This window comes from Chroicocephalus ridibundus, chromosome 2 (assembly GCF_963924245.1).
Source record: "Chroicocephalus ridibundus chromosome 2, bChrRid1.1, whole genome shotgun sequence".
NCBI classification, from domain to species: Eukaryota; Metazoa; Chordata; class Aves; order Charadriiformes; family Laridae; genus Chroicocephalus; species Chroicocephalus ridibundus.
This window is the reverse complement of record NC_086285.1, coordinates 161962923-161980003: the sequence shown is the minus strand read 5'-3', so window position 1 is coordinate 161980003 and position 17081 is coordinate 161962923. Positions and strand designations below refer to the sequence as shown.

Sequence of the window (17081 nt, the reverse complement as noted above, 5' to 3'; positions counted from 1 at the left end):
AAGCCAATGACATCCTCAAAACAACTGATAGGAAACCGTGAATTTGCTAAGAGTTTTTAGCATTTTGCCAAGTCATTTGAAATTGCTTGTATGGAACACCAGGCAGTCTGCCCATCAACACTGCTTCACCACCGCTAGATCAGCGAACATGATTGTTTCCCAGCAGTGATTAGTAGAAGGGCGTCTATGACTATTTGCCAGCACAAATGAGTGACAGCCTATTCATAGGTATGGAAGAAGAAACGAGGATTCTTCCAATTGTCTGTTGCAAAGAGATCCCCGGATAAATCGTCCCACTTGAAAAGGAATTGCATTGTTTTCTCTTTCAGTAATTCACTGTCCTGAAACTAAACATTAAAACAGAACCTTAGCATTTTCTTTGCCCATCTGATACGGACATGGATTTTTCTTGATAAGCCACAGACTAAACCCACAAAAACATTGCCTCCTGGCAGCTCTTACGAATAAGCACTTTATTACTTATTGATGCCATACACAGACATCTGTTAACAATACAGACATTGATCAACAGCAGAAGCTGAGCCAACTTATTTGCTCTGTTCCAGAACATTTACATGACATTTGTTCTTCTCTCACAGAATCTCCCAACTGTGAAGCAGCCATCCCTACGAGGGGCTCCCAAACTTCAAACCGCACACACCCGGCAGTGACAACAAATTAAAGCAGAGGACTGAAATTAAGCGTTTTAACATGTTTGGAAAGCTTCGCCACTAAGGAATCACTGGAGAGTTCTTAAGCAATCGGTCCTGTTCTTCACATTTATGTTACTTACTTTACTAAAAAATTAATCATGAAAGAAAATGGGAAAACAGACTACTCTGAAGTTGTGGTGTATCTATGATTTCTTGAAGGCAAAGGAACAAAGTAAATTTGAAATAGGAAGACCCTTAACAAAATGTCCAGCAGAACAAAAAGAAAATGTTGGGAAGCTCCATGCTATATCAGATTTGAGTTTTTCTAGTATTCACATTTCTCTTCCAGAGAAATTCTGCCCAGAACTCATTACTGTTCACCATTTTGTGTTAATAAATTGATTACTGTAGAAATTAAGTCCATCATTATTATTATATTGTTGAAGGTGGCTCTTATAAGCTCTGAATGGAAATATATCTGGTTTGTAGTTTATACGTGGGACACTTGTCACTTAGCATTAAAAAGATCAACCTGTGCTCTTGCAATTACAACAATCTGCTTAAATGGCTCAATTCTTCCTTTTTATTACTGTACTTACATTTATAAACCCAAAAATTTATATTAAAACAGATAAATTTCATGTGCCATGTGCTGCAAAAATAGAATAGGTTCAAAGAGCTGCTCTCAAAGAGCTGCTCTCAAAGGCTTGCTCTGTTAGAGATAAGAGATTCAAATTGCAAAACATTTGTTTATTGTGCACTATTCCCTTGAAGTAGCAATTAGGCAGGGGCAGCTGAAGTATTTTTCAGAGCTTTCCCTGAATTAGGTCTGACACAGTATTTTCTCTTAGTCATACAATATTTGAAAACTTTCTCTTTCAGGAGGCTACAAATAAGGTTGGCTAAAGGCAGAACGTTTTACGTTTTAGTTTAAATCTATACTACTTGGGTATTTTCTTTCCATAACACAGACCTCTTGTGGCTTCAATATATGTTTTCTTTGACTTCACTTAGTATCTAGGTGAAATATCCTTGGTCATCTGGCCTGCTTCAGTACTATAAAATAACATGCTAGCTTAAATGAAACCAACTATCATTTTTACACATATATAATGAAAATGGACAGGACAGACCTTAAATATGCACAGATACAATGTACTAAAGTACATCAGATTTACTGACAAGCATTGCTATACAAATTTCTTTGTGTATAATACAGGAAGAATTACACCTTCATAAGAATATTTTAATTGCATTTTTCCTGCTGTTTTTTTGGCATATTTCAGGTATTTATAAAAGCATTTTTATATTTAAAGCCATTATTCTTCATGTGAACAACAGCATTTGTGTTCCTACCACCTACCAAATGCAATACACTGGACTTCTCTACTCCAATGACCTAAGTCGATAAATAGCTCTTCCTGAAGGTATTCCATAATCAGGAAGAGTTTAGTGGTGAAACTGTACTTCCTCTCCTACTCCAAAAAACAAAAGCCCAAACAAGATCACATTTTCATTCCGTGAATGGGAGCATTTTGTTTGTTACTCATTATTCTACTTCTCAGGATAACCTAGACAACTAACACTCATCAGATTTAGTCTGATCAAAAGAAGGGAAGTGTGCTGTATAGTTCATGCTTATAACAAAAATGTAGAAAAAAAATTAGCTGAAAATGTATTTTCCACACATTTGAAGTATTAAGTAGGAAGGTATCAAGAGTGATTGTCCTGACTTGTGTTAATTTCAGTCTTAAGAATCTTCCCCCAAAGTAACAGAACAACTAGAATTACAAGACAGATCTTCTGAAAAGAAGATGAAATTACCCTGTAAAATCTCAAACCTTATAATAACTCCTTTATTAAGCCAGCCTACAAGCCAGAATCACATTACATCTCCTCTTAAAGAGCGCTTCTGCCCGCAGTTGTCTCAATGGCAGTGCCCGCAGTTGATATAAATCCGAAGAGCAGCACCGGTAACAGTAATTGTTCAGCGCACAAAATGCAGACATTTTTCACGACCAGAACCAAAGGCAATGTGTAAATATGCACCTTTCAAATATATTAAATAGTAACTGACTATTACAGGTCAAAAAGATGATAAAAGCAGTGAAAACAATCCTCACCAGAACTTCTGCACTACCCAAAACATTATAAATCATGCTAAGCTTTGCTCATCAGTGTTTCTTTCTAATAATTAAGTACTCTAAACATACCCTTATTCGTGGGAAATAGGAAACAGTGGCTTTAAATGATAATCTGCTGGCAATGACAATGACGGACTAGTATTTGGGCCCTCTTTAGAGGAAATTAACAATGTTTCAAAGAGAACAAGACAGAGAAACAGGAAGACAGACGAGGGTAAAAAGTTCATTTTAACAAAAATGTCATTTGCAGTTCTGGAAAAAAAAAATCATGAAATCAATAAGAAATCAATTTTCCAGCTCTCCCCAACTAAGGAAATCCATCCAAGGGAAAAAAATTAAGGCTGTTATCACTACAACTAAAAGGTTGTTGTTTCTTTTCCTCATCATTCTATAAAATTAATACTGATACCACTACTTTATCATGGAATACTGGAGGAATGTCTTCCTTTTAGGTAAAAGCTATCACAGTCGAAAAACTGTTTGTGCAGACATTAACTTGAAGGAGTAAGAACATGAGACATCACTACAGTGCAATGAAGAAACTTTTTTTTCGCAATTTAGAATTATAAAGGGAAGGAACAGCCATTTTGTTATGTGGAAATAACATCACTCCCATCGTTTAATCAACAGGGAATATGGGACAACCAAAAGAAATACGGGCAGCTACTACCATCTAAAGTCTGAGTGATAACATTAAGGACACTAGCAGCAAACGTGCACAGACTGTAACCTCTTTATTTTGTAGATTTTCATCTGTTTTCATCTAGAAGGAGCCTAGTGCATATTCAAGCAGAACAAATAAGGTATTCTCGGAATAAAAGATGTTCTAGTGGATTGTCTTTCACACACCTCAAAAAAAAAAAAAAGGAAGAGCTGCTAATGAACAGAGGCAGTAACATTTAAACCAAGTTACCACCAGGCCAAAACAATTTTGGTTTTCTATATACAACAGCAGGGAGCAATGTCAGAATCAGGAGGACAACTCATGCTCATTCAAATAATATAGTCAGAAAGTGGTCAACTTGGATCAGCAGCTTTAACTCTAAAATAGCTTAAGAAAATATTTTATATGCACATTATGGGTGAACTTTCAACTTCAAGACAGGCGGGTGGAAAAGCTTTTCAGCCTCTCACCAAAAACACTCCACTGAATTCCACAGCCTGAGTTCCAGTCAAAATGAGAAGATTTTCCATTCTCTCTCCACCTCACCCTGAAAACCCCAGAGAAGGTAAGTGCAAAAGATTAAAAATGAAAGGAAACAATTGAGGGACTTAACTTTAAAAAGGGTTGTTGGGTATTTTTTTTGTTACATTTGTTTCTTGCTTATCCTATTTAGCTTGAAAAAGAACATTGTAACCAGCAAAAAAAGCCAAGAAATTATGGTTTGCTGTTATGAACTTGCTTCCCAAAGTCTTACCTGAATTCACCCTGACTTTAAGAATAGTCTTAGCACTTCTGAAAAGCCACAACTCAGTAAATATATTGCCTAAAGAGACAGAAGACCCAAGTGGAAACCACGACATTATCCAGAGAGGGTAACAGAGACAGAATGGACAGAAGATCGTTTTTCTAATTCCTTAAGAATGAAGCTTCCTCAAACCCTTTTCCAGGAACCCAAACAAAAAGCTTTACACTCAAAACAATTAAGCAAACAAAAACATTTGAAATTAACATTTTAATCCAATAAATTAAGGGAGAGTTTAAATTCTTTGCAAAGTCTCACATCACCTGGATTAGCCCTTACCTTTGCCACCTTAACCCCAAGAAGCATTTCTTTATAAAAGATTGGGGGTTTACATATTGTATACAAAGTTTTTGCTCCTTTTTCAACAGATCTTTCCTTTTTCAACCACAGACAGTAAATGAGCAAATGAATGTTAATTAGAAAAGTCTACATTAAAAACAGTTTACCTTGCAAAATCATCATTGTGTTAATAGATCCAAGAAATTGCTTCCACAGTATGCTTTTTTAATCCTAATTTTCAGTTTTTTTCAAATCTAAACCTAGTATGATCTCTATGAGGAGATAAAGAATTCAAACTTAATGCTGGAGACCAAAAAACTATTTGCATCAGCTTTCTAGGAAAGGGCACTAAATAACAGGCTATAGGTTATTCAGCTGAATGGGCTCTCACCTGTAAATAATAAGACTTTTGTTCATTTCTTTCACTAATGGATAGATAATGTGTATTTTATAACAATCATAGGATTGTGAAATGGATTTCTGTTCTTAGCCATCCACCCAAATGTCACTTGAGACCAAACCTCCCTTAAGTCTTCCCACAAATTTGTAAGGATTTCTTGCAAAATCAACAGGACAGAAACCACCGCTCCTGACACTGTGTCTAGCAGGGCAGCCAGTATCCTGGTGGTCAGTGCACCATCTCTAGAGAGAACCAAAGGAAAATGAAGATCCACAACCGGCATCTGAACCAAGAGCCGTCCACTACTGGAGAGACACTGAGCTCTAAATTAAGAGGAGACATATAGCATTGTATCTTCTGCTCATCGTTTGAGTGGTATCTTGTTAGCCAGCATGTTGCATGTCTTCTGGGTCTTCCCCATTTTTCAGGGGAAACAGTATGAGCATAGTCTCATACTATTGTAGTATCTATAACATATATGTACCTTCTATTATATGTAGTTGAGTATAGTCTCGTAGTACAGACTTAGTGTAAGAATTACAAACTGAAGTCTGAAGCACTGCTTTGTCCACCAGTAAAAGCAATGGATTTCTGGAACTATCCAGACACATATGCTTCGAGAACTATAAACTTTTCAAACTTAGCAATCCCTAAGGCTTTAGGATCTTCCAGAATCAGGCAATAACTTAATGTGGATTTTAACGAGTAGATTTTGAAGTCTGTTATCGTCATCCCTTTTGTATCCAAGTGTTCTGTGCACCCTTCTAAGTCTGTATCTGTAAGTTGAAAAAAATATCTTTGCATGTAATTGGAAATAGTTCATAATGTTCTCTTTCAAGTTACAATTTACATTACATTAGAAAGGCTCCCTAGGTCTCTTACTGGTAGACATTCCATCTTAATTCAATTTTTTATTACAGAAAGTAATCTCATTGAAGCATTCTAATTGAAGCATTAACTGCTAGAAATTATACACGTGGTCACTGCATTAGAGAAATCTGCCGCTGAGGTAACCCTTGTCTGAACACAAAAGAACATCAATAAAATTGCCAGGAACAGATCCGAAGCTCTGCCACAACTTTCCCCAACACGCACTAGGAACACATATAGATCTGATTGCTTTCCGAAGTAGTGTTGAACTAAGTCTCGGCCATAGCTTGCTAGATTGCCGAGTTTTATTTCTCAGTGCAGACATTCCACACTGCCGCAGCAACAGGTTTTAAATCTATGTTTAAAGTCCAAATCTTAATGCCCCCCCCCCAAAAAAAAATCTGATTATCAACTCAGATCTCACTTTGCATTTAACACATTTAAGCAGCTCAAATGGGACAGGGCACGATCACTAATATATTCATACAAAGTACAGAACTGAAAAACTTACAGAATTTTTACAAAATATTTACTGTTGTAAAATGAAAACAGCAGCAAATACAAACTCAATCTTAAAAAAAAAGCTTCAGATGCATTACTGCGTTACTAATTTTGAAAAAGCCTCAAAGTTTGAAGCTAGTAAAAAAAGAGGACAACAGGAAGAGGCAGAGCACAGCAACTGTTACTAGACAGTAACCGAGACTGCACCGTTATGGTTTAACTGAGGTTTGACTGAACATTGGCTAAGGAATTAACACTAAAGAACAGCAAATTGCTAGCATACTGTTACTAATTTCCTGCTTATTGAAAACTACGGAAAAGCTTAAAATCTCCACCTAGCAAATACAATTTCTATTTCTTAATACAATAAATTATCGACTTACAAATACATAACGATATTTTTAGCTAGTAAACAGTTTGGTTCAATGAGTAGAGAAAAATTCTCATACAATTAAGAGAATGATGTCCCTGAAACTACCTGTAAGCACTTTGATAAATCTAACAACCATTTAATATGATTTCCCTTATCCAGGTTATTATGAAAATAACCCTGGCCATGCTTCACACATCATACTAGGCTTTCTCCTGACCTGAGCAGTTGAGGACATGAAAATGGGAGGTGTGTTAGCCTTCCCAGGAAGTTTATCACAAACACAGCAGTGAGGTTAGAACAGTGATTATAAAGCTGGCTGGCCACAGAGGCCTGAATTTTCGCTATCATCTAAGCTGATGCTACAGCTATTAAAAAGACAATATTCACAGAAAGTGATAAGGAACTGTCATTTCAGTGGCTTCCAAAACTTCAGGTACTAACAATATGGTGAGGTCACAGGAGGAATGAGTCCTGGGGATGAGAGAGATCCATAAGTGAGACTGGCAACACTGGAATGGAAAAACTAGTTATACTCAACTGGAAGAAACATACAGATACTGCTGCTAGTCCGATGTGTTGTGTGACTTCAGCCAAAAAGGCCACATCAAGCATCCAGACCCAGCATTACAAACATCCCGGCAAGCTGACAGACAGTGGAGGTAAATCTACCTCTGAAGAGCTTTCTGTAACGGGTGAATTCTGGACAACTTCCCTACGGACTCCAAGCACAGGACAGCGATAATCACCTGGCTCTGTTCATCTCGAGCCTGCGTTAAAATGCATCTAAATTCAAATGAATGATTTTTTGCCTGGGGCACGATTGTACCCATGAGATACTGCCTCCATAATTAACCCTTCCAATTTTTCAGAATGAAGTAGGTATTCCACTTCCCATTTTGATATTATCTTTTAAAGAACAACTTCTTAAACAATTAAAAGAGGAAGGGGAAGATTAGGATAGGCGGGAGGCAGAACTTAGTAAATTCCTCGTAGGTGTCAGATTAATTATCTCAAGGACTACAGCAAAAAAGTTAGGAAAGGGAGTGAAGGAAAATGGATGCTGTTTAACTCAATAATGGCCTCATTTTTGGCACAAGGTATACTTAGTAGTACACCACCGAGGAAACGGGGAAGGACGTATTGAAAGCCCAGCATCTTTGAGATATTTACAGTTACAGGAGGCAAGTGGTTGAAGGCTTCCACCCAGAATATAGTTTGCTCCTTTCTGAACTTGCATAGTTTCACATTATTTTAATGAGTACAAAGCAGAGGCTTGTAAGCCTAAGGGAATTAAAAGCTTCATGAATCCTGGCAGACTTTCCAACCCTCGATGGAAAAGTTCTAAAGGCTGCTCTGTAATCTCTCTGGATATCTCAGTCTCCGAGGCTCTGAAACTGTATGCTGCTTAAAATAACATCTTATGGTACCCACAGCCTCACCGAGGTTTTCATTCTACAGACACTTCTCAGCAAACAGTGACACCTTACCCTGCTCAGATATTCAGGTGGGCAGACAAGCACCTCATACTAGATATGGCCACACAGTAATTAGTAACGAAAGGACAGAAATACTAGTAATGACTCCTAACCGTGTTACCTTAACCTGTAAGAGATACAGCTAAGGCACTTTGATAATGTACTACAAACAGGCAGGTAAAAAAATACCATGCATTAAATGTAACATTTAACATACAATACATTAATGGTTCGTGTCCTAGCAAAACTTTATTCTAATGAATTTCCATTTTAACAACAGAGACACAGGAAATACGGAATTTTAAAACGGACCGGTTAACATTGCTTTATCAATTACGGCTTTAAATATCTCTATCCCAGTTAAGATATCTTGTTTGGAAGATAAGTGATCCAGTTCTAGAGAACTTTCTTTTTAGAAGTTATTTAGCAAAGCACTGTTTTTCTTTATAGTGGTATTTTCTAATCATTCCCTCTCAGAAGTAAAGCATACATCAGGACACTGACTCAATCAGCTGTTATTTCCATGCCACTTCTATATACACGTGCTATAAATAGCAGATATATGTAAAGTATATTTTCTACCACATCACCATGTATTCTACAGTGTATGCCCTGGAAACAGGCTGTTAAATGAGGACTAATTCCTTTGAAAACATTGCGAAGTAACCACTTATTTGCACTTTGACCAGTTAAGTCACATATGGCCAGAGGACATTTAGATACATTGTTTAAGTACTTGTTCTCATAACATTAATATACTACATTAATTTCCTCTGAATTGTTCAGGTGCAGGTATAAATGACATTAAACTTCCTTCATAGAGCTATACATGTTACACAGAAATTTAGGTTTCTGATCAAAAGGACAATGGTTGACATTTGATTTAGGTGGTTTGTGGGAGAGTGAAAGAAGAGATGGAGAAGGTACATGGACGAAAAGGTTGAGAGAAAAGCAAGAAGTGTCTAAATAGCAAAACCATTTTCTGGAACTCAGGAATTCCTTTTTCACTAGTCTAAATAAGAGACAAAGTCCAGACAGACTTGGCTGTAAAGAGGGCATGCTAAAAGCTTTAAGATATATAAAAACATTTAAAGCATCGCCCTTGAAAAATGTTATTTTTCTGTAAGACTAAATCCATTTTATGACTATGGTTTTGATTTAATAAGGTTTTTTCTTTATCTCACTGCTCTGTAAGTTCAGTTTAAATTAAGTTTACCCTAACAATTCATAACTATCTATAATTTTCAGTCATATAGAATATAAAGTACTTTGATATGGTTTTTTTATTATTTTTAATACAATAAAATCAAGATAAATATGTATGGCTTATTGACATACACCGTACATTGTTAAAATTTTAGGATCAATTCTGAAGCTTTCATAAAAATATTTTAATTGTCTAATTGTTGAACAGTTATACGACCCCAAAGATAGGTTTAGGAAGAAGAGTAGAATATTATTCTCAGTTTGAGTTGAGAATTAAAAATCTACTGACAATGTGATTTTTCAGATTTTTGCAAAGTGGAAACCTAATATAATACGTTTAAGAGGTACATTACAGTGCATTTGGCAAAACAGTTAACGTCTTTATGGCAGTACATATAACCTGAACTTTTATTAATATGAAACAGTTCAAGCCTGAGAAAGTGATGAGAGATGACCACATTTGCTGCAGATCTGGGTGCAAGACTCAATTAGGTACTAATTAAAGGGATTCTACCGAGTTCTAGAGTGAGAGTTAGGATCACCCCTCCAAAATTATACACTTTATGCACAGCGTATCAACAGCTCAACTTACATATTCACCATACGTCTCCTGCGCTGGAGGTGGTGGAAGGGGCCGGTAGCCTGCGGGTGGAGGTACTCCTCTTGCTCTGGGCGCTAGAAGTCCACGGCTACGACTGACTGGTCCTCTACTGGGAGGCGCTCCTCTGGGTGCTGGTGCCCCTCTGGGTACTCCCGCTGGTGGTGGAGGCACCCCTCCACGGCCCCTGTGAATATATGGACCACTTACCATTAACTACTACACCCTTGGCCTCCCTTTCAACAGCTCCCTCCCCCCACATCATGACAATTTTGCTTTGCTACCACCACAAATAGTCTAAAAGAGGTTCATAGTTTGTCTTTTTTCTGTATGCTTTAATCCAATTACACACATTATGCAAAAAAAATGCTGAAAGATACAAACTAGGCACGTGATTCAGTGATGAACTTCTCACTAGCTTGAGCCATTCTCACATACAGAGACACCCAAACCAATTGGCTGGAATCAGTCAACTTCACTAGAATTTGACTTCTAGTATGTGAAATCACAGGCACAGAATAACAGGTTAATTTGAAGCTGTCAGGCTATATCGTACTCAAACCCTGCACAGAGGCATCAGTTGCAACTCCCTCCTGATCCTGCGCAGGCGTCTAAATGCAATCCAAAGCTCACACTGCGCCTACGAGTGAGCGGGTCAGGAAAATTACGTTTTTGTCCCGTTCTAAAGAAGAGATTTCTAGCTGTTGCAGGAAATGTTCAGACATGTAACAAATGTGCAGGGTGATTATAGGATATAACCTGATGTTCTATATATATTTAAGAACAAGAAATAATAGCATATTTGTTTTTAAAGATCTGAAAGAATGGTAGGTATTAACTTGCATTCCATTACTTCGGACACTTAACATATACATGAAAAATCTGAGACTTAAACAAGAACAATTTTCAGAAATATTTGATCCATTTAGAGGTGACTTTTCCCCCCCGCCTCCCTATAGTAAAGGGAGACACTTAGAGGCACAGTCTGTGAGAAATTTGCATCATTTATCCTCTTTTAAACAGGATGGCTAAAACATTACTAATAGACATCTCCTTTTTAAAGGAGATCATTTCACCCCATGGGCTATACTTGAGTTTAATTGAGTTTAAATGACTGCTTTTAGGCACATAGACTTATTCCAAGGAAGTCACGCCCTTATTGTATACTGTAGCAGATACACAGAAGAAAAACAAGCACAAAGTCTAGTTTTCTACTTATCAAGCCATCATCTAATTAATCTCTAAGGTAGTAATTGAGTGAAAATACTCTGTCCTGGTTTCAGTAGAAATTTCCAACTTAAACAACATCATAAAGATCCAGATTTGGCCTTAAAATTTCCTATCCCATTTCAAATAAGTCATTTAATTTCTCAATGGTAAGATTATCAGAAAAAATATAACCATTTTATCTCGAGTAATTAGTATTTGAGAAACTGCATGAAGAATGCAAAAACGTAAACACTTGACACAATCAGGATAGATTTTATTAATTCTAACTAATGATCAAAACACAGTCACAAAGTATTTTAAACAAGCCTAGAGAGTAAGTGATTTAAAACTGTGCTTATTACTTGGTTTTGGCTAATCTGTAGAATGCCTCCTCAGGACAGGGTACCAGCTGCTTATTTGACTTCATTGTAGTGGGGGCAGGGGTGAGCAGAGAAGTTCCCAGACACAGCCTGCTGAAGTAATATAAAGAAATAGCAAATGTGATACTTTCCAAGTGAAGCCAAAGAAAGGGAAATGAACCTATTGGCATAGACAATAGTCAATACCAAGTTAAAAAAAAAAAAAAGAGGACAGAAAAAGACTCAAGAATCACTAGTCATAATCTTCACGGCATCCTTCAGACAGGGTGCAAGTGAAAGCTGCAGGAAATGGGATATGCTGAAAAACATGGAAAAAAACGTTTGAGGGATGGGAAAAAAATGGTACAGTTTTTAGAGCCAGCATAGACTTATTCATGAAGAGTAATTAGAACACCAGATCCACGTGATGAGAAGGTCTTTTCTGCATTTTAAAAACAGTTAGCAGGGTTGCAGTGGTGACAGGTGGGAAATCATATTTCTCCTACACTAGGAGACCATTTACAAGCTTATTTATTTATTTTTTTTTTTTAGAATTACTGTAAGAGGGCTAAACAATCTGGGATGTATAATTCAGTATTAACCACTCAGATGGTTACTGCACCAGGCTGAAGGAGACTAGAAAGATGCAGAGATAAGAAACCCAGTAAACAGGAGAGTTCAATTACCACTGTGCAGATTTGAGTCATCAGGGTATGATGCTAAAAGCAACTTTTTAGAAACTGTAAATCACTATTTCACTAAGAAGTTGGCAGGGAACTAAAGAAGTTTGATTGTCATTAACAATGACAGAAACTGACTCAAAACATTGAGGAACCACATGAACAGGAACCTTGGCAAAAACAAGAGATCGGTTCTGGTATCGCTTAATTTGAAAAAGGGCAGCTATATAAGTTATGTTTAAAAAGATTTAAAGGAGTAAAATTTATATACACAATATGGGAAGACATTTAGCGAAATCCCTTGGGAAGTCAGGGAACATACGGAAGATCCGTCAAAAAAAGGAAAAGCTTGAGAAAGGGCAAAAGGAGCTCAAGTAAGGCCAGAACAGCAGGGTAAGGACAGGTATTAAAAAGAGGTATCACTTGAAAAGCTGAATCCATCTCTAACCTCAAAGGAAAAATGCTAATAAAACAAGTGTAAAATACTCAGAAAAGCAGGTCAGAAAACTAAAAAAAAAAAAGGTAAAAAGCCTAAAAAAAATAAAGGCCCTTCAAACATTCTGGAATCAGGAAACCTGCCTGAGTGAGGCCAAATCACCAGTGAGTAACAGTATGATAGGTATGTACATATACATTAAGTTTTTATCTACACAATCAAGAAAGATTGGACAAAGTTCTAACGGCAGAGCCTTTCCTTATGGGGAACACATTGGATGGTGTCACCAACCAAAAAAGGTGCAAATAAAAGTAATTGCACTGTCTTTCTGTAAACTACAACAGGAGTTCAGATGCCTAGCTCTTTAATCAGTATCTGAATCCCAACCTGACTGTTAAGGAAAAGAAAATAGCAAAAAAAAAAATTTCAAAGCAGCAAAGTACAAGAGGGGACACTTGGGAGTTAATACACATACATTAATTTATCTATCTTAATATTACAGGAAGTAATAGGTTCTGTGCTACCACTACCCATAGAAGATGTAGAGTTAAGATTGGTGCAGTGGTCAGAATAGCAAAAACACAAATAAAATCTCAGTAACAGAAGAGAACACAGAAAACTTCGTTACCCGACTGTGTATTCACAGACCTGTTTCTTCATTTGGAAAGAACAGAAAAGAACTGGATGTGCATCAGAAACTATGTCAAAGGTGACCAACAGTACAGAACAGCTTACACCTAAGGAACAATTAAGCAGATTAAGGCACTTCATACTACAAGTGACAACTGAGGCTTATACGATAGAACTCAATAGAAATCAAAGGAATGGAGAAGCCTGAGGGGAGACCTCATGGCAGTCTGCACCTTCCTCAAGGGGAGCAGCAGAGGGGGAGGTGCTGGTCTCCTCTCTCCGGTGACCAGCGACAGGACACAAGGGAATGGAATGAAGCTGAGTCAAGGCAAGTTCAGATTGGACATCAGGAAAAGGTTCTTCACTGAGAGCAGGGCTGGTCACTGGAACAGGCTCCCCAGGGAAGTGGTCACAGAATCAAGCCTGTCAGAGTTCAAGGAGCATCTGGACAACACTCTTCGGCATATGCTTTAGTTGTAAGCAGTCCTGTGAGGAGCAGGGATTGGGATTCAAGCCTTATGTGTCCCTTCCAACTTGAGATATTCTAAGGTACATAAGGAATTATTCAGCAGTTATTTCCAGTGTAAGAATCAGGGGATATCAATGTAAAGGGAGAGAATATAGAACCAGATTGCCCTAAGGACTGGACCTGTGAAAAGTGATCACTGAATGACAGGACAGTCAAGGTTTGAAGGGACTGCTGGAGGTCATCTTGATCCAGCCTCCTGCTCAAGCAGGGCCACCTAGAAACAGTTGCCCATGACGACCATGTTTGTGTTTTTTTAATGTCTCCAAAGATGGAGAACCCACAACCTCTGGGCAACATATGCCAATGTCCTGTCACGAGGCACCACCCAGAAGAGCCTTCTCTTCTTTAGGCTGTTCAGCTGCCAGGCTTTCCTCACAGAAGAGATGCTCTATACCCTTCATCATCTTCATGGCCCTTGGCTGACCTCTGCAGTATATGCCCACATTCCTCTTGAACTGGGGAGCCCAGAAATGGATCCAGCACTCCAGGTGTGGTCTCACCAGTGATGAGTAGAGGGGGAAGGATCACCTCCCTCAGCCTCACTAAAAGCAACACTAATGCAGCCCAGGATACCATTAGCCTTCTTTCCAGCAAGTGCACATTGCTGACTCACACTCAACTCAAAAGGACCACCCAGGTCCTTTTCTGCCAAGCTGTTTTCCAGCTGGGTGGCCTCCAGCATGGGGTTGTTTTTCCCCCACAGTGCAGGACTTTGCAATTCCCCTCGTTAAGCTTCACAGGGCTCCTGTCAGGCCACTTCTCCAGCCTGTCAAGGTCCCTGTGGAGGGCAGCACAACCCTCATGCATATCACCTGCAAACTTGCTGAGGGTACATTCTGCCCCATCATCCAGACCATTAAACAGGCTGGACCCAGCACTGACCCCTGCAGTACACTGCTTGTTACTGGCCTCCAGCTGGACTTTGTACCACCGATCACCATCCTCTGGGCTCAGCCATTCAGCCAAATTTCAATCCACCCATCTCCTCATCCAGCCCATACATCAACAGTTTCTCTATGAGAATCTTAGGGGAGACAGCCTTCCTGAAGTCACAGCAGACAATATCCAACTGCTCTCCCCTTACCTGCCAGGCCGGTCACTTCACCACAGAACACTATCATATTGGTCAAGCATGACAAGCAGCAGAACTACCGGAAATAACTTTTCCGTTTGATAAGGAAAACTGTGCTATATTAACCCTCAATCAGAATGCTTCTGAAGCTGAAATTTGATCGATCTCCCAGCACATTTCCTTGCCTGTTAGCCCCCTTAGTCCTTCCACTATTTCTTTGTTACAGAGGAAAAAAATAACTGTTGTTTCCACCTCTATAGCATTATAGCACAAAGCATCACCCCCAAACCTTGAGAACTGTACATTATCAAAACTCTTTTATCACCCATGTCAGCCTTGACTACCCGCTCATATTCTGAAATACGGAAAAAGGGTCTTTTTGCCTTTATTTTCCTTCCCCACTACCATGCTGTCATCCCATTCCCTTTCAAGAGTCTTTTGAATGTCCTCTTTACCCCAGTGCCCATTAAGAACGTCATCTACAGTACAGAGACCGCCAATATATCCAGGCTAATGGTGTACACAAATGGGCACTGAAAGCCCCCACATATCCATCTTCAAGCTTTTTGTATACTTTGATTGTGTATTTTGAAAGAGAGTTAATGTGTCTTACTTCCAGGACACCTGAAATAAAGAGGTCCTTGCCTGTGATCCCTCAGATTTATGATACTGCAAATACACAACTACTGAAGCATCACAGGAGACACTAGTGTTTGGTTTGCTGTTGATACATTTGTAAGAAAACACTATTTTTCTGAATCTTACATCAGTATATTATCCAGAATCTCAGACTTCTTTGCATGAAGGCAATCCTACTCCTTAAGTACCCATTAACTGTATTTTATACTAAACACTGTAGTAAAGTAGATAGTACTTAAACATACTCAGTAAATCCTAGCTTCTAGCCAAATGCCATTATCACCTCCAGACATGCTTTAACAACGAAGAACGTTGAGTCCTACTCAAACAAACACTTTACTGCCCTAAACCAGATTGCTACAGCTGCGTGAGAAAATTGGAAATTTATTATCAGTTTGGTTTTGATTTTCCTGAATTTATTAATCTGACAGCAATGAATCCAGTGAAGGAAGTTAACCCTTCCCCCTTAAACACGCAGGTAATTTAGGTGGTTAAATGACTCTCATTGCTATATAATTAACTTATAGGCTCTGCAGTGAAAAGGTCTTTTTCAATCAGGCACCATGGACTAGAAAACAAAGCAAATCCCAGTAACTATTTAATATCTTTTGTTTTCACTACACACTGAACAGTGAAGCAAAACAGGGGGGGAAATAATCAAATTTAACTCGTGTCACAGCATCCCTTGAAGATAATGTCATGAAAACTATTTTTATTGAAACTTGAATCTTCCCCCCATAAGGTTATTTCATTATTTATACTTCCAATATAGTATGAGAAAAGGAAAATAATAAGCTTCTACAAAACTATCATGAATACATTAAAGAATGGAAGAACCGGCCTCTCTCAAAAGTGTTAGAATGTGCTAGTGTGATTTGTAAATATAGTATAGTAATTATAGAAGAGAAATTAATGTATAAAAAAGTAAAGCGTACCTTACTGTGTACAGTTAAAATATTATGTAAAAATACATTTTGTAACTGATTAATCTCTTACTGTTTGAATAAAGAGTTTAATGTGTGAAGAGACATTCTAAAGAAAATCTAGTACCAGACCCACATTATACTAGGTTAGACTTGGAACATTTGTGAGTCTTGTGAATTAATTCACAAGTACTAACCTAATCACTGATTGTCACAAAAATAATATTTTACCAACTCATACAACTTACATACATCCATAGAAAACTACTTAAAGACTACCCCTTTGGCCTTTTTTGGCAATAATTTGACATATCTACTTTATAGTAGTCCCAGAGTGTTTCTAGGATTTTTCCAGCAAACTGAGTTATTCCCCTTGACCATAGCAGGCATAGCATCTAGCTGATACTCCCTTCCTTTATCTTTTCACTTTATTCTGTCTAGTATTATACTGATTTTTTTATTTCAAGTTTCTCCTTTCTCTGGATGATTGAGTTAGTAAAATTACACTGATTACAAAATCACAGCCAGAGTCAGTTCACAGCTTCCCTTCATTTGTTTTTGCAAAAGAATAACAATTAAATGAGTTTATGTGGTATGAAGCCCCTTCTCAATAGCTCCCCTCCAGAAGGGGTAGTAAAC

The 17081-nt window shown here is 38.0% G+C and overlaps 1 protein-coding gene across 4 annotated transcripts in view; it reads right to left on the bottom strand.

The window, feature by feature from the left end:
• Positions 1-17081, bottom strand: part of KHDRBS3 (KH RNA binding domain containing, signal transduction associated 3) — a 94012-nt gene that overhangs the window by 26754 nt on the left and 50177 nt on the right. For 2 of the 4 annotated variants that reach the window (XR_010070085.1, XM_063327581.1), the window contains exons 6-7: positions 11537-11647; positions 9960-10152 (exon numbers count right to left, since the gene is read on the bottom strand). Coding sequence is in view for 1 of the 4 variants with exons in the window: in XM_063327581.1 (XP_063183651.1) it covers positions 9960-10152; positions 11537-11647 (304 nt within the window). In the remaining 3 variants the exon portion in view is untranslated. The remainder of the gene's footprint in view (positions 1-9959; positions 10153-11536; positions 11648-17081) is intronic. The other 2 variants (XR_010070086.1, XR_010070087.1) reach the window with 2 other exon arrangements.